The following is an 18,926-nucleotide window of genomic DNA, read 5'->3' as shown; positions in this document are numbered from 1 at the left end:
TAGAAGCCAGAATCCTCCTAATGGCCTAAAGCCCTATACAGTCACCCCCACCTCATTATCTCGCCGTCCTTATTACTTGCCAGTTTCCCCCTTGTTTCTTCTACTCCAGACACACTGGCCTTGCTGTTTCTCAGACACCCTGGACTCCTTCATCAGGCCCCTTGCATTTGCTGCTTCCTTTGCTTGGATTTTCTTCCTCTAGATATTTGCATAGTTCCCCTTCACCTTCTTCTGGTCCTTCCTTCTTTATCTTATTTGTTGTCTCTATCCCCATCCTAGAATGTCAGTTCCATGTGAGCAGGGGTTTTTCCCGGCATTGTTTCCTGACAACTTCCTTGCTCCTGGAAGAGTGCCTGCCACATATCACTGACCAGCTGATGAATTAACTTTTTAAAAACATTTGGAAGAATGTGTGATAGTAGTCTTGCCAAGATGAAATTATAGCCTACTTATTTGTCTTATTATATAAAATCACATTTCTCTTGCTTTTCCAGTTTTATAATAATTTTAGTATAAAGCATGGACTGTAATTGTCTCTAATAAACTTCTATAAATTATCAATTTATATTACCTTTTTTAGAACTTGTTCTTTTTGTTCACTATTATGTTTGGGCTCATTTTACGTGTGCATTTGTTCTTGAGGAATAAATCATTTATGTCTTTAAAATAAAAAGCGATGGTTGGCCTCATAACCTTTTAAATGCAGTATTTTAAAGGGCTGCGAATTGAAATTATACACAATGAAAGTAGAACTATATTTTTTTATGTTCTAAACTGGAAAGTTTTGGGCGTAATCTGCTGGAAATGAAGAATTAAGGACATCAAAAATATGGTATTTCTGAATTTTCTGAATGATTGTTAATATTTCTGATTTTGACCTTTATAAATCTTAAATCTTTGTCACTGTGTGTTTCCTTCTCCTTTACTTTCTTCTCTTCCTGCGTGTGTCTGTGTATATATTTGTCATCTTCTGTTTCACTCTATTCTTCTGGCTATATTGTATTTAGACTGCTCAGGCTAAGCCTTTCCTAAAAGTTGACCATAATGAAAAACTGGCTAATACATTTTTGTTATTTATTATATCTAGTTAATTAGAATACCAGCTTTCATATTTATTTTGAGCATGTTATTGTTTATGTGACTTTGTTTTTAACTTTTGTTGATTAACTTCTTTTGATTGTTTTTAGTTTCCTTTTGTTTTTAACTTCTATTGATGCAGTAACTTTTGGTTGAATAAAAATTTTTGATCTGTAGTGGCTGAGCCTTGGAGGATTCCAGCTTCACAGTTCATCATCCTCATAATCTCAGAGAAGTTGGCTAACTTCTCCGCTGTTTTCTTCATCTGTTTGTAGAGTTCATTTCTATCACCGAGGGTTATTGTAAGAATTAAATAACAAAAGGAGGCAAGAAGTAAGCATTTGATTCTGAAGCGAAATCCCTCTTAACCTGTGCCTGTTGAAATTTGCATTTCCTTTTACCTTTCCGAATAAGCTTTTCTTTTGCTCTGAATTCTTTCCTTAGCATCCTTCGCTTGCTTTCCTTCCAATTTTTTTGTTTTCTTTTTGGCATAAATGCCATGGAAGGTGGACAGGGTAAAAGGTTTCATGCTGTGGCTCTTCTGTCTCAGCCAGTCAGGGCTTCAGCTCTGGCCCCCACCCTTCCCTTGTCAGTCAGCAGGTTATTTAGTGAGGGAGGCTCAAGGGGAGCGGGGCCCTCAGAGGGGCAGCCAGCCGACAGCCAAGGGCGTCACTCCTCTGTGCAGTTACCCGAGCCTGTTGTTCACTTCACGGACCGAAACCCAGTCCTACCAGGAACAAGAAGAGCTTCTTCAGTGTTAATCCTGTATTAACGAATTTGTTTTAATTAGTCCCTTGCCGACACAGAAGAGAGTACTTTGTTGTAGCTAAGAGATTTTATTGTTTCATCTATAGACACTACTTCAAGGGCATGGATGTGGAAGATGCTCTTTCAGCTCAGCAAGGAATATCAGGTTGTGCAGAAGCCCAGGTCATTGTCACCTCACTTTGTAAAGATGCAGAGGGAGTTTCTTTACTGTCATTAAGATCTTTCATTATTCAACTTTGATAAAGAAACTAAGTAAATATCTGAAAATTTCTTTCTTTTCTTTCCTTTCCTTTCCTTTTCTTATCTTTCCTTTCCCCTTTCCTTTCCTTTCCTTTCCTTTCCTTTCCTTTCCTTTCCTTTCCTTTCCTTTCCTTTCCTTTCCTTTCCTTTCCTTTCCTTTCTTACTCTATTCCAGAAAGCTTTCAAAAAGACTTTTAAGAATACATGAAATATATGAAAACCTTTTAATTACAAAAAGGAGAAAAAGAAGGATGAAAATCATGGGTGGGACTATTAAAAATGAAGACTGGAGAAAATTTTGTCATTGAGACTGGATGATAATGACATATGTACTTGCTGTGGTTAGACTGGATTTGGCTTTAAGCCTTTTAGCTGTCTGCAAAAAAAAAAAAAAGAAAGAAAAGAAAATGTTTTAAATTACAGTGAGATAATAAAAAGAATAAATCTCTTGCTCAGAAGAAGCAAAACCATTCTTGTTACAAAAACCTGAAAGGAGTTTCTCCTGAGAATCCATGTCATAACGGCCCTGTGTGATCTGACAGAGGCGCTCTCAGCAGCACCTTGCAGGAGACTCGGGGATTTTGTGGAGCTGTTGTCCGTGCAAACTGATGGTGTCACCCTTAGCACCGGTCAATCTGTGGATTGGTCAGGCCCAGTCTGCTCTGATTCCAGGTTCTCTGCTGGTCAGAGTTGATCTCAACACTTATTTTAGAGAAGTCTAGACAATGGATTATATGTTCCTTAGTCAGCTGTTCTTAAACATCTTTTTTTTTTTTTTTCTCAGATGAACTTTGTTAAATATTTGGTAGCACTGATAGACAAGTTTCAAGAGGAAAACTCTTCCTTCCAAGTACATGCTAATACTTAGGCTTGAACAGGATGCAGAATTTGAGGTTAGATTGGCTTCTTTTCCAAACTGAGTCATCAAATACGGATGCTGGTCTCAAGGGGCCATCCAGCCTTCTGGACGAGCTGAAGATGTGCCCTAATAAATTTACCCTCGGAGACTGGTTTGAATCTACTTTAATGTCCAGACCAATGGTAGCATAAAACCCTACAATTCTGTGTTATGGTTGCAGTAAGTTTACCCTGGTAGATTTTTCAAGCGCACATCACAAAGACATCCACCTGGTGGAAAAGCTCAGTGCATTCATAAAACTTTGTCTAGCTTTGAGCATTATATGATTCCTTGGTTTATTTCTGAGGATAAACTGCTTACCAAATACATACTGAGAAAATGAAGTGAGGTGTTAAGTAGGACTGTCATTTATAAACCAGTTAAAAATTGAGGGACAGCCTACCAAAAGTAACATATTTGGTTATAGAATAAGTGATCTGTAGCACTTTTTTTTTCTGACAGGAAATAGTTAACAAAGGCATTCCTTGTTAGTAGTGACAAAAATAGTATCCTAAAGTTTAAAAAAATAATAATAATAAACTACTTGTCTCCAAAGCTAAGAGCTGCATGCACCAGCTTATATAAAATGGCACCATATTAATAAGAAACAAATTAATAAAAAATGGGGCTAGGAGATATCCCCTTATGCCCCCAGAACACATTTTAATCATTCTTCAAGAGCCTTACTACTTTCTTGACTCCTACAGAATTAGGTGCTGGTTCTGAATAAACATTAATGTATTTGTGAAGAATTCCCCAATGGGAACCAAGATTTATGTTATTGTCAAAGGCTAAAAACTTTCAACTATGTCATGCTCATTACGGTGACCTTTTCCCATTAATAATCTTCCTAAAGGCCAGGTATCTTGTGCTTACTAAGAATTAATTAGGATGATAATTGATGGTAATGAGATCAGAGGCAAAATATCAGTTGACTAAGGCAGTATACTATAAATCAGGAAATTCAGCTTCTGGCCTTCATTCAATCAGTGATTTTATGATACATGTCATATCTTTTGAACATTCTGTATCTCAGCTTCTCCATCTGCTAAACTGTTCATAATAACTGCCCTGGTCTATCTCACAGGAATGTCTCATGGACAAATTAGATAACTGTAAAAGTGCCTTGGAGGTAAAGCCACTCTGAATAAGAATTAGTGTGAGGTAGCTACTGAAAAGTATGTTGCAGAGGCTAGGGTGGTTAATCTCCCCAGGCCTCATGACTAGATAAAGCTTCTTAATGGATTCCTGTCAAGCAAACCAAACCCACCTTATCAGTTCCTGGCTGTATAGTATTTAATGGAAAAAAATCTCCTTTACAGACATTTCTTACCTTGATACAAATGTACGTTAAAAATCAGTCATGTTTGAATTAAATAAAACCTTTCTAAGTTGCTTCAAATAATCTCTAATACCCAGTTTATAATTTCTGTAGTCATTTTAGAGGGTAAGGATTTGCTATGTTTAATAAAGTTGAGAAGTACTATATGAAATAATATATGGGGGAGAGAAATTGACTCATGCTTTCTCAGGTAATACTTATTACTGTTTTTAAGACTGACATTACCAAATTGAGACTTTTTTTTCTTTTGTTTATTTTATAGAAATGTCAAACTCATTTCTGCCTAAACCTTTTATTTTTTTCCTGGTTACTTCATAATCTGTCACAGTTAACCTTCTCATTCTCAGTCATAATCATAACGCAGACAGACTCACTCACTGCAGCTCAAAATCATAACCACCAAATCCCTTGAAGACAGAAAAACAGGGGGCAGGGATGGCCTTTCCTGAAGAAATCCCTTCAGTGCTCTTACTCCTCTTCCCTGTTGTCTTCACTTCAATGTGCAAAGAGTTCCTATGTAAATTTATAGCACCCAAGTGTTCAGTCCTTGAGAAGGAGAATTGAGCAAGTATTTAATTATTTGCATAAAGAGGTCCTATCCGGGCTAACTAGAAACTTTTATTCCTAACTCAACTTCATCTCTTTTCTTCCTGCAGGGGACCATTCCTAGTGGCACTGGGGAAATCTTGGCACCCAGAAGAATTTAACTGTGCTCACTGCAAAAATACAATGGCCTACATTGGATTTGTAGAGGAACAGGGTGCCTTGTATTGTGAGCTCTGCTATGAGAAATTCTTTGCTCCTGAATGTGGTCGATGCCAAAGGAAGATCCTTGGAGTAAGTACTGGAAACCTTTTCATTCTGAGTGAGTTTTAAAGCAGAACAGTTTTTTGGTATGAGACCCTTCCATCCTTTTTACTTTTTATTTTCTTCTTGCTTGATCTCCTCTTTGCTTTCATCACTATTTATTTTTGTAAAGCAAAACTAAATAGGCCTCTGTAGGAGTATATCGGACTCATGGGGTTAAGTTGTCTTTGGTTTTGTCTTACTGAGTACTGGCTTGTCTGGTTAAAGTCTACCTACGCTGTGGGGAAAAAATAATTTACTGTGGGTGTGCTACCTCAACAGGACCCTGTTTGCTCAGGAATGAAGAGGTCGCACAGGACCACACACGTTTGAGTTCTCAGAACCGACACCTTCCCTGTTTTAAATTAAATTCCATCGCTTTTATAAGAGCAGCATTTCCCCATTTGTCAGGGTTCAAGCACAGGGCACAGGTCTCGTGAAATATATAAAACATGAAGCTTATAAATGGTATATTTTTCTTGAATACATATAATGTTTAAAAATATAACCTCAGTTTTATGAGAGTATACATGTGATAGAAAAATAATCAAACCACCTTTTTTTTTTTTTTTTTTACAAAAGGAGTAATTTAGCAGTCAGATACATAATAAATAATGATGAATGAATGAATGAATGTCCTACTCTGGAATACCCAATTTGCAGTTGTGAAGTAAGGTTAAGGCATTTCCTATGGGTGACCAGGAGTTAGAATTTTACTTTTAGAAGCAGCCAAGGTCCTGGACTCATAGAAAACTCAAACAACTCATACAAACTTTGGAAATGACATTGCTGAGTTCTGTTTCAATATGAAAGTATAATAATGAAACTCTAATTCATATTAATTCAGAGAAGAGTTAGTATGAGTTATTGAGCAGTCTTAATTTTAGAATACATCTTTAAATGGGCCTAAAATTTTGAGGACACTTAAAAATTATAAATATACTACATGGAATATGTCTGTATTATTAATTTATACAATATGTGGAGAACAAAAGAGAAGAATGATTCAGGCTGTTACCTTTCCAAATGACAAAGAATTAATAGGTAGAATACATTAATACTGTTTTAGTAGATAAATGTATTCTGTGGATTCTAGAATAATTAATAAAACAAGGTCAGGTAAGAATCTAAGCACCAAATGAGGTTCTTGGAAATAGAAATCTTAAACTCGCTGCTACAGACATGGGCCAGAACATCACTAAAGGGAGAGATTCTCTGGATTGTGTTTTAGTTGTCTGATAGCCTGCTGAAGAAGGAATAGTAATCTGTCTCCTGGATAGAGAGCTGACTATATCTAGAAGCCTTGGGAAATGATTTGGTTGAATGTATATTTCTTGTATGTGCTTATTGTGATCTCTTTGGGTCTAAATAACTGCCATTTCTTCCTCTTGTCTTTCATTAGTGAACTGTGGCATTTTCTATGGCTAATAATTTATTCTATATCCCTTTATTTTATTTTGACAGTGTTTTTAATTACAAAAAATATTTCACTCTTTAACAATTAGAAAATACAAAAATTAGAAGGGAGGGTATAGCTGAAGTGGTAGAGCCCATGCTTATCATGCATGAGGTCCTGGGTTCATTCCCTAGTATTTCCGTTAAAAATAAATTAAATAAACCCAATTACCCCCCTAAATGTGTGTGTGTGTGTGTGTGTATTTTTTTTTTAAAGAAAATACAAAAAATACAAAGAATAAAATTAAAATGACCTGTATGTTTACCAATTCCAGAGAGTTCCCGTTAACCTTAGTATGCGCTTTCTTCCAATGTGCTTCTTATAAGTAATCCATTTATAAAATTGTAATTATGCTTTATGTATATGGCACCCTCTTTTTTGTGATAAATATTGTGGAAAAAGTAAATTCCTCTGTTATTACCTATTCTTCAAAAATGATTTTTAATGGCTGTATCTCCTCCTCTCAATTCAAAGAAATGATTCCTTGCAAACCACCTTCCCCAGACTTCTTTTACTACTTAAAATCTGGCCCAAGTCTTTGATACTTCGTACATGTAAAGCACAGGGCCACTGTTGACTAGAATCCATGCTTTATGGTTCAAATTTTAGACACTCATTTGAATGTGTGTTTAGTACAGTCATAGCTGATTTCCAAAATCCTAAACATGTGTTAAACATGATTGGATTACACTGTTGCAGTTATTGCTTCCATCATGCACCAAAGTATAGGTTTGTTTTAGTTTTTAAATGTTTTGCCCTTCCTCCCTGACATTTTCAAGATAATACTGTGAAACCTTTACAAGTTAATGTTTCCTGACACCCTTTGAGAGAAGACAGAATGTATTGTAGCAAGCACTTATAAAATGCTTTTATTCACTGCATGCATAATGTTTAACATAGTAAATCATTCTTTAAATAAGTTTGTTGGTGTATATTTGTGAAAAATGCATATTTTATATAGAGCATCAGTTTAGATGATTCGTGAATCTGTTCTTAAATATCTCTAGTTCCTTAGAGGAAAAGCTTAGGGAAAGACAAAGCATGTATGTCCACTTTGGGTCATTTTAAAAGGGCTGTATTGGTGGTGGGAGGGTGTAGCTCAGCGACAGAGTGCATGCTTGACATGCACGAGGTCCTCGGTTCAATTCCCAGTACTGCCAATAAATAAATAAATAAGTAAGTAAAACAAATAAACAAATGAATAAACCTGATTACCTCCCTACCCAAAAAGTAAATAAGTAAAAGGGCTGTGTTGGTACAGTTAGTACAATAAGCGTTCATCTTTCTTTACATCCAATTACTTTTTTCTGACAGGAAGTCATCAATGCTTTGAAACAAACTTGGCATGTTTCCTGTTTTGTGTGCGTGGCCTGTGGAAAACCTATTCGTAATAATGTTTTTCACTTGGAGGATGGTGAACCCTACTGTGAGACCGGTAAGATCGTGAAGACATTAGTTTCTTAAGTTTTGAATGAAGATAAAACATTAATCCTTTTATTGCTATAAAGTTGAAAGGAAATACTAGGCAAAAGAGTTGTACTGATTGTTTTAGGACCCACTTAACATTACTCTAAATGTATAGCAAATGTGACTGTCAAAACAGATATTCCCCACTTCATTAAGAGAAGTGAGCACGTAAGCAATTACTTAGAGAACTATTTTTCTTGAATCACCAATAACTTATGGGTATTAATCCTACCAAATCGTGTAGCTTAAAGCCACCTCTTACACTCCACTAGTGAATTTTGAGTGGTTATAAACATGAGAAGTGTTCAGGTTTTGAATATGATACTGATGTGCTCTTTAAGGGAACTGCCTTGACAATAAATTGGAAATCCTTTGTTCCTTTTACTGAATGGGAAGGTAATCCTGGTTTAGTTTGCTCCCTTGGTGAAATTATTTTTAAAAATCCAGGCTCTGAGGACCAGTCTACTACATTTATCCTATTACCTGAACTCTGAACACTTTCTTTTCCTTTCCAAAGGCTGTAAGTGAACTTTCATAACACTTATTTATTATTACCCTTACCTAGATATTACTACCACACATGCATGTTTCAAAACATAAAATATTATTCCCTTATTGTGCATCCACTCAGTACCACTGCATTGCTACCATGGGCTTTATTGTTGTTCTACCTTGAAATTCAAAGGATGATGCTGGAAGAAGGGAGTATTCCACAGTGGTCAAGTTACAGCAGCAGTCCGCTTCTCATTTGAGGCTGGTCAGCAGCCTCAAATGAGACTTGACTTGACTCTTCTTTGCCCAATCTAATTAGTAAACCCTAACCGTTCTCCCCCAAGTGTGTATTGAACTCATGCTTGTCTCTCACCTCAGCTGTCACCACTAAATCCAATTCACTCTAACCCTTCACCTGGACATTGTCATTGCCAGCTAAAATGGTTTATCTTCTTTCTCCCAACCCTCAAATAGTTATGATAATATTTGTTTAAATATGAATCAGAATGTGCTTAATACCTTCATGGTTTGCATTAGAGTGAACACTATGCTTCTCACTAGAGCTGGCTTTGGGGCCCAATTCCTGGAAATCCTCACCCTTTCCCCAAAACAGTTGGAATAATCTTCCTACTTGTTAGCATATGAAACTACCCAGCCCATAAAAACCAAAACCCCCGTACCCTGGGGCTGCCTGTCCTGCCTTCTGAGATGGGCCACACTCTGTCTGTGGAGGGTGTATCTCCCTGAGTAAATCTGCTTTCACTTTATGCCTTGCTCTTAAATTCTTTCCTGCACGAGACAAGAAGCTATATTCTCCGGCAACACACTCGCCTGTGCAAAAAAGCCAAACTACTGACACCTGGTTATGGTGAAGGCCAATGCAGTGTTTCTTATAAGGCACCAGATGAGGAGTCCAGAACAGCTAGTGCTCAAAAAGCCCAGATTCCCTGATGGGTTTCAGCAAAGCATTTTCAAAGGCAAAGTGAAGGAGGGGCGTCCCAAGGTCTGTGATAAGCTTGTGCACAGTTCTCTGATTGGTTGATGGCAAGGTAACAAGGCAGTGTCACAGGGGTTAACGTTATCATTCCTTAGGCTCCAGGAGGCCTGGATGATCACAGTCATCAGGTAGTTAACATCTTCCATCTGGTGGGGGTTTTCGCATCTGTAAAACAACTCAAGAATGTGCATCAGATTCTATTATCTAGGGCCCGGAGAGATGTTAAGTTGCTAAATACCATTTACCAAGGGTAACCTGAAATATACTACACATATCTCAAGCAAAATATTATGCCATCTGCAAATTTTTTAGTTACTAGTAACTTTATCTTCATCATCTTATTGAATTCCAATTTTGTTGCTGTTTTCCAGAAACTGTCATATTTAAATTATGTCTCCTCCCACTCCAATACAGATTATTATGCCCTCTTTGGTACTATATGCCGTGGATGTGAATTTCCCATAGAAGCTGGCGACATGTTCCTGGAAGCTCTGGGCTATACCTGGCATGACACTTGCTTTGTATGCTCAGTAAGTAAACTCTTATTTCCAAATTAAAGGAGCACAGTATGGCCAGTTCTAGCCTAGGCATTAAATGGAAATAACAGTTTTTATATTTTTCAGTACTTCAAACTTTAAAGTATTTTTACACTGATTTTGAAAGTTGTTTATTAAAAGTTTTGGTACTTTTTGAAATTATTTGGCACACAGTAAGATGCTTACCCCTTTAGAGAAAAATCATATTTTATACATTTTTGTCTATAAGGAGAAGCTATGTATTTCTTAAAACAGTAAGTCTTCTACTTTTTTTTTTTAATACTCTCTTACTGGTGTGTTTTTAGTAATTTTGAGGAGCATAGACACTTCTTAAAATAGAAGTAAATAATTATAAAAATCTTATATTAACTTATCACTGGAGTACACTATATTTGATCTGTTTCCTTATCAATAGTCTATGAATACTTTTTTGAGACTATAATGAACATACAGTAATATAGTTAATTGCCTCTTTCATTTGATATTTTAATATTTTTGGTTTTATTTTAATGATGAGGATAGATTCAGAGATTAACATTAACCTAAGATGTGTAGTATTTAAATTTAGAAGTAAATATCTAATAAAGGTATTGTCAGTTGTTTGATTTTTTTTTTAATTCAATTTAGTATCTTCAGTGGTTTACAGTACACTGCCATTATATGAAGGGGGAAAAGTCTTGTTAATTGAAGTCAAATGATTTCCCCTAACATTACCATTGAACCCTGTCTTGTTTACCTCCTTGATCTTTTAGACTTCATAAAATCTATAAAAAGCAACAACTTGTAGCAGATCTGCCTCCTCCTGTTCTCTGGTAGATCTGCTTAGGAGCATTAAAATTAACAAAGACAGTGGGAAAGACAAGAAGACCTAAATGTGCATAGTTAACTGAGGATATAATCATCCAGCAGCCAGATGTTGACTAGGGTTTTCACTGTAAGCAACAAAGAAATGAATTAAAAAGAATTCTCAGGTATTCTATGCCTGTGTGTTTGGGGGCTTAGGAATGTGTTGGGGTTTTGGGTTTGTTTTTCTGAATGCTTTGGTTCTCTACAATAGGAGGCAGATTTAAAGCATTGATTAGAATTTGAGAAGAGAAATTAATGTTACTTCTTTATGTGTTATTTTTTTCACTAGGGCCAAATATTCCCAGTAAAGGAAAATAATAATCAGTGAATTTTAAATAAATTAGAATGCATTCCAGGAGAAAGTCATTCTTCATTGCTTTTGAAAGATTACATGAAATATACTGGTAATCGTGAAATGTTAGAGGTCAGACACAACCAGTTAAAGTGCTTTGTCATATTCTTCATCGGGTGAAAAATCATTTTCCCCTTCTTGGGTACACTTGATAAAATACCGAAATTCTCTTAAATAATGCTTCTTTTTCAGGTATGTTGTGAAAGTTTGGAAGGTCAAACCTTTTTCTCCAAGAAGGACAAGCCACTTTGTAAGAAACATGCTCATTCTGTGAATTTTTGAAAGCCATCAATTCAGGAGAAGAGAAGAAAATCTGAAGAGAAAGAAGAGATTTAAAATACCGATTAATTTTTAGATTTAATATTTATATGGAGTTTTGAAAAATAATTAGTGCCCCTGAAGGGATAAATTCCAAGCTTTGAAAACCAAATCTATGAGGAAATATTTGGCTTCATAAAGAGACAGTTTGGCATTTATTATTACTTTTTTCCTGTATTTTCTCCCCATAAAATAACTTTTATAAAAACCAATTTCCTGGTTGACTATTAAGTTCATCTTAGAATAAATTAGTGAAGAATTAAATTTTAGAATAAAAACCTTCAACCTCTATGCTGAAATAATTAATTATGCCTTCTTTCCTTGTTAGGTAGTTATGAGTAAATCTATAAAAGGCAATGAAAATGCCTTACACTTAATCAACAAGTGAAACTTTTTTTTAATAGTGTTTATCTTTAAAACAGTAAATAGGAGTTTAAACAGAGGATTTTATCAGTGGTGGTGTCATTTTTTAAAAAACTATACATTTTTTGTCTTTAACTGTAAAGTTGATCATTCCAGTAGGAAAGGCCAATGAGATTTTGATCAAAATGTGTTATGCCAATAAGAGATGTTATATTTTTCTCCGATTCTCCCACTCCAAAAAAGCCACCATATAGCTTATAAATTTCAGATGTTTGTCTTTTATTAAAATACAACTTTTTATTCATATGTATGTTTCACCACCTATATCAAACTTTATTTTTTCCCCTTCTTCATGCTGAGGTAAAAAGCAAGTTGAATAACTTTGGACTCTGACGGTTTTCTCTCTCTTTAAAGAGAATGAATAGAAAAGAATGTGGTTGGGAATTATGGTAACTGAGAGGATTGGATCAAAATTTTTAAAAAATTTCCCCTTTTCAGACAATGCATCAGTTAGATCCGTTTCAGAGATGTACTCCTGACTGATGGAAGTTTGAAAGTTCTCTTTACAGAATAATTTTGTTCTTCAGTTCTACGTCAGAAAAATAAAAGATTGGCTTGGGGAATGTGATAAAAATTTAGATTTCTTTTTTTCTTTTAGTAGTTCTTTCTCAATAATAAATGAACCACTTCCAGTTGTAATCACGCAGTTTGGAAAATGTTTATTCACAGAGGTTTGGTAGTATAGAGGGAAACATGATTAATTACTCAGACTGGCCTGTTACTTTTTTCTTTATTTTAGGGAAAAGATAAGCAGCTACCACATGAAAACAGAAAAACAATTGTGGTAGAATCATGGATCCTGTTGATATTTGTTGATAGTTTTTTTGTTTCCAAAACAAACAGAAGCCCATGATCACGGGAAGGTATAGTTTAAATTTGTTTGGAGAAGGTGCTCTTACAGTGGACACTGAGCCCCAAGCTCTGCCTGTCCTAGCCGGCACCTACGACTTCTCTTCCACTGTGTGTATGTTTGTCAGAGAGGGGGATTTAAGGCTACAATATTTGTTTAACCTCCCTAAGAACTTTTCAAGGTATCTGTCCTTGAAAGCTGCTAATTTATGGTCTAGCAGATTTATATTATATGCAGATAATAATTAACTGGGGCTAAAAGAATGAGAAAGGTGATACCAAGTAGCAAACTGAATGCTTCACCAGTAGCAACCCCAGACTACCTCCTCACCCTGCATCTTGTAGGGAGGCAGGAAGTTTTCTGTTCTGTTTTTTAAAAGCTGGAACTGAATTGTGCATTATTTCCTATTGCTGCTGAAACCACCTATAGAAGACATGCTGGCTAATGTGCACTGTCACATATCAATGTCAGTCTTTCGCTTTACACGACATAAAATAAGCTGGTGGTTTTGTTTTGGTGTGGTAGAGATTTTTTTAAATTTAGTTTTACCTTTCTCAATTATATGTCAAGATAGTATTTGATAAATCAATGGCATTTGGGTATTTCCTTCAAAGAATTTTATTTGACCTGAATTTCTTATAAAGTTATCTTACATTAGGATTTCATTTTTATTACACTTTTATTTCTACATATTATTCATGGAGCATAATGTTGCATTTCTCTAGATTTTATCCCTAAAAGAATAATGTTGCTTCCTAATTTATCATTTTGTCTTTGTGCTTTGCCCTTCTCTTCTGTGGCGAAGCCTTCTATTTGTTGCTAAAACAGTGAATCCTGTGAGATAAATATTGATTATAACCCAGAAGAATCTCTGTATTTTACAGTGGGGAATGCCATATTTAATACACCAGCAGTAATCTTTTAATAACTGGCAGAGCACTTTATTCTTCTGGTGAGCTCCCTGAATATTTATTTTTCTGATTATAAATATTCCATATCAGTAGCATTTTTTAAAATTATTACCTCTATTGTAGAGTGTTACTTTAGTCTCTCTAGCTGTATATTTTGGAATGCTGTGCTTAGGGTAGTACAGATGAAAATCACAGTACATGATTCCAAAACATCTACTTGGATTTCCCAGTTTCTAAATGTTAATGATGGGTTCAAACATATAACATTCTCCAAGGACTGAATGTTGCTTACTGAAATAGCAGCCAGAAAATAATGCCCCCTGCTTATGCTTGTAGCATGCAGATTTCCTATTGGTTCAGGTTACAGGTTCCATTTAGAGTCTAAAACTAAACCCTAATAATTTGGTCACTGTATTAAGACAAATAGAAATGAGTTTAAATCTTCAAAATATTAGTGCAGCATTATTGTTTAAAAATGATCTACAACAAAAAGGAATTCTTTGATACCATTTTCAAGGGGTACTGTATTAGTATCACTTTTACAGCAAATAATTCTTCCCCTTTCAAGTGGGAATCTAGGGTTATAGTCACATTTGTGTGATACGTGGAGTTAAGTCATCCCTGTCGAAAGGAGAGGTGTTACAGACATACAGGAAGGGAAAACACACTGAATGATTTCATACAAATTTAATGTGGCTTCAGTTTGTCCCGCTTCGTTCCCCGTAAGTTTTAAGGTATTGAATTTGGATTCTCAGTGTATCATTTGTCTTATGTATTAATCTCTATCTTCTGTTTCTTTACATTTTTCAGTTTGTTTATGTCTGTGCTATTTTTCTTTTGGATGTGTTTTCTAATTAAAAACCACATGATAAATATAATCAGTATAGCAATACCTTAGTGTGCACATACTCAATAAATAAATGGCTGCAGTGATGTCGACAAGCTCTCCTGGTTTTTCTTTTTGGACGGCAAGTGGTTTCCATTAAGTCATCATGGGGAAAAACATGTTCACAAGGTAGGATGAGATGTAATAATTCTCAGGAGAATTCCTCTTTTATGGTATTTTCCAGCCAAAATGTCCCAGAAACAAAATATTTGAAAATACTGTCACATTTATTCTGCTTTAATCCATATTTATGTTCTGCATGTAGCATGTACACAATAAGTGGTTGTAAATTAATAGATCAGTACGCTCTATCGTCTTAAAAATTATTTGTTGCTGAAATCACTTATTGGAATAACCTGTCATGTCAAGCATTATACTGTATCATATGTCATGTTCAGACAACATCCATCATCATCTATATTCTCACTTTTCTCATTGACCAGTGTGTGTTACTTCATTCTTGACTCACCCTGATCTCATTAGCTAACTTTTCTGTAACTAGGTAGGCTCACCTATTCCTTGTTTGTTTATTGGTTTGAGTTCAGATTTTTTTCCCAACTGTATAAAGTTGAGAGGAATGTTACTGTTGCAAGCTGTATACTGGAAATAAAAGACAAATTCAAGTCTATTTGCTCACAGTATATTAAACTCCAGAAGCCAAACTTATAAGGGCATCGAGTCTGCATCTGACATTTTAATAGCTGCTGCTTGGTTTCTATCAATCACGTCATTGCACATTAAAATGCACCGACAAAATAAGAGATCTGTCATTCCTTCGTTAAGAAACAGTAATCCAGTACAAGATTTATAGGCTTAAGACTCAACAGTGTGTTCACAATAAATCCCCATTCAGTGCTCACACCAGAACAAGCCTCCCTGTCGTCCAATGTTTTCTGGTCAGAATGTCCCCAGTATAAGATTATCAAAGGTTTTCTTACAGAACTACATATAAAATCCTTCTTGCCAGCAAAAGCTTAATTTAGGTTGGCGGTTTCCCTTTTTGAGTCCTCTCAGACAAGATCTTGGTTATATCAGAAACACATAGGACCTGATGTATTATTAGCAGGCCTGGTGTTAATTAGGGAGAATTACCAGAAAGAGTTTGCTTCGTGGGAATTTATTACAGAATCACCCTTGACTGATGGCAGAATAGGAGTTGCTGAGAGAGAGCAGCTCCCACTCATAACCACTAATTAATAAGGTGCCAAAATTCCGCAGAGGGGGTTTCATCCCAAGTGTGGGAGCCTCACAGGGAAAATGGTTCCTTTGCAGTATTTAAAATTTAAAAGAGGAAAGGGGCTGGGACACACGGTTACCCAACAGAAATCTCAGACTGGTACGGTTTTGTGTTGTACTCATGAATGAGGGCATTTAACACGGGAAGCACCCCGTCCAAAAGTTTGTGAGAGAATTACTTTCCCTCCAGGTCAAAAGTAGCCTGTAGATTTACCATACTAAGAAGATAGGCATAGTATTTTTAATGTGGCAAGTGTCTGATTCATGCAACTGTTCATTTTATGAAGCAAATGTAGAATAAGCTATTTGTCTGTGGTATTATATTACTGAACTTTTACTCTTTAGTCTGTGATTTAGAAGGAGGCAAGATTGCACTGATGATTAATAAGAAAGGTGTGGCTTCCACACCTTCAGCACAGAGCTGGGGAAAAGCAAGGTGTGTTTAATGATTGGCACTAATGGCAGAGATCTGGGGGAGCCCTATTAAATGATTGCCAAGAAGGAAATTTTCTTGTGTCTGTAACTGTGTTAATCATACACAATAAAGCTCAGAGCTGTTGCTTAGTTGTAAAGAAGAAAACATTTCCATGTGAGAAAAGCACTGATCCCTGACCTCGGGGAGAAAAATAAAACTAGTTAGAATTCACAGAGTATAATTTGTCAATTTCTCTTTGGTTCCTGAGGAAAATGACTTCCGTGCCAGTTCCACGAATTGATTTACGTGGTTTCTAATGGATCCATATTTCAAAGGACAAAGTTTTGTTTTAATAATTGGGTTCCAAGTTAGTTTTTCATCCTCATGTTCTAAATGATCACATTTGCTTTCTAGTTCAAATATACTTAGGTTTGTTTTTATTTTTTTCTTTCCTTTTTTCTTTTGCTTGTAAAGCACACACAGCTGATACTCTTCTAAGCACTTAAAAATATCATTGTTTGCCTGTTTTAGGTATTTTAGTAGACTATAGTATCTTTAGAGTTGTGGAGTATTTTTTTCCTGGTGTATCACTGATACGCCTAACTGTTCCCTTGGTAAGTAGGAAAGTAAATTGAACTCCAGTGACTTCTACCAGTATTAATTTCTGTGCAAATAAAAGTCTTTGCTTAGGTGACTTCATATTAATGTCGTCTGACCCTGGAAGCTTTCTCTATCCTGTTTGCTTGAGAATCTGGACAATCTCAGGCCCCCCTTGTTGAATGAAATGGCGAGCAGGAGAATCCATGGAGCATTTCAGGTATGAACTTTGGAATATAAGTTAAAGTAATCCTGACTTTCTCAGCTGAAACTTATTTATTCTGCTCTGTTAAATTATTATGCAACTGCTTAATAATTTTTCTGGTACTACTTAAATGCTTCAAGTAAAGATGAACTTAATAAGCAAGATGAGAGGCACTGAAGTGAACCCAGGACTTATGCCTGAAAAGATATAAATCAATGATATGAATATACTATAGCTTTCTTATGCTGGAATCAGGGAGTTCTAGATGATCTTTAACAATATATCAACATAATATAGATGTTGAGAGTATAAATTAGAGCTTGGGGAGGAAATGTGTTTTATTACTCAGCCTGGGTCCCATCAGGAGACAGATAACCTAACAGTAACCTAACAGGAGAAGTTTAATGTGAAGAATTATTAAGCTATGATAGGAAAGTAACTATGAAAATATAAAAAGAGCTCTAAAGGGTAACATAGGGCTGAGAGAAGGGACCCAAGGAAGGCCAACCTTACAAGGGGGTCAGACTTTGTTGAAGGAAGTGTAGTTGCAGCCCACACGACAGAGAAGTTTTCTGGACCAGAGCTGACCCTCAGTTGCCCAGAGCTAAGAAACAACCCTCTGAATACAGGTAAGCTAAGATTGGTGGGTGGGTGTGTGCAAAGGGAGCTGGGGTACTGCTATGGGTGCAAGGCCTGAAGTACACAATATCCACATGAAGAGACCTGTGACAAGGTGGTCAGGGATATGAGGTCACGGAGGGACTGTGCACTCTAGACGCATAGCTGGGGCAGATCTCCACCAGGTATCTCCAACCACGTGCTCCATGAGTGGACCATGCTGCTGGTGCAAGAAAAAGCAAGATGCAGCACCTGGACCCAGGAAGAGAAGCCTTTTACTTCTGCAATATTCCTTCAGCTTCCTTGGCTGACAGCTGACGAAGCTTAACACTGTGCTCACGATAAAGCACTGATTGCTTTTTCCAAGGTCTACCCTCTAAACATGCAGTATAATCGAACAGTTCTGAATTTAACTGGATATATTATAAGATATAACAGAAAGGTTTTTTAAATGAGTTTATTTTATTATACTGTAATGCTTTCCTATAGCTAAAATGAGTAAAACATTCTTAATTGAAACTTTGTGCTATTGAATTGGAATATCACTTAATAGAAGTTTTTCTGTATAAACCTAAAGTCCTATCAAAGAGAAAAACTGGATTCTTTCATATTCAGTAATAGAAAGCAAAGAGATTAACAATTTCCCCTTCACAATAAACCATGAAGGATCAAGTCCAGTGGCTCTATAATAATAACTTACATATAGTAAAGTCATTGCAATTTGTGTAACATGTTATCTCATCTGTTACACTAAGGTATACTAATACACTATAAGGTTCTAATAATTGGAGAAACTGGGTGTCAAGTATTTTTAACCCACATAATAGAGATGAGAAAATGAAAACTCAGAGAAATGATTCTCTAACAACATAGTTATTAACTGGAAAATCTGAGACTTAGACTTCTTAAAAGATTAGGGAGAAAAATTATTATTTCTTACACGTTCCCTGAGAGTCCCTCTTTTTAATAAGGGAGAATTTCCATATATTCAGTTAGTAAAGGGTAGTTTTAGGAATTACTTAATTTTGATAGAATATATAAAACTTAAAAGCTGTATCATCCAGATGGCAAACAGGCACATGAAAAGATGCCCAATAGCACTAATTATTAGGGAAATGCAAATCAAAACTACAAGTGTCACCTCACACTA

At 35.9% G+C, this 18,926-nt stretch overlaps 1 protein-coding gene across 8 annotated transcripts in view; it reads left to right on the top strand.

The window, feature by feature from the left end:
* Positions 1 to 14,761, top strand: part of PDLIM5 (PDZ and LIM domain 5) — a 185,445-nt gene extending 170,684 nt beyond the window's left edge. For all 8 annotated transcript variants that reach the window (XM_031469330.2, XM_031469309.2, XM_031469300.2 and 5 more), the window contains 4 exons: positions 4,982 to 5,162; positions 7,942 to 8,062; positions 9,998 to 10,113; positions 11,510 to 14,761. In XM_031469330.2, coding sequence (XP_031325190.1) covers positions 4,982 to 5,162; positions 7,942 to 8,062; positions 9,998 to 10,113; positions 11,510 to 11,599 — 508 coding nt within the window. In that variant the 3' untranslated portion in view covers positions 11,600 to 14,761. The remainder of the gene's footprint in view (positions 1 to 4,981; positions 5,163 to 7,941; positions 8,063 to 9,997; positions 10,114 to 11,509) is intronic.
* Positions 14,762 to 18,926: the final 4,165 nt, after the last annotated feature.

This window comes from Camelus dromedarius, chromosome 1 (assembly GCF_036321535.1).
Source record: "Camelus dromedarius isolate mCamDro1 chromosome 1, mCamDro1.pat, whole genome shotgun sequence".
Lineage (NCBI taxonomy): Eukaryota > Metazoa > Chordata > Mammalia > Artiodactyla > Camelidae > Camelus > Camelus dromedarius.
The sequence above is the reverse complement of the archived record's forward strand: the minus strand, read 5'-3'. Positions and strand labels throughout refer to the sequence as shown.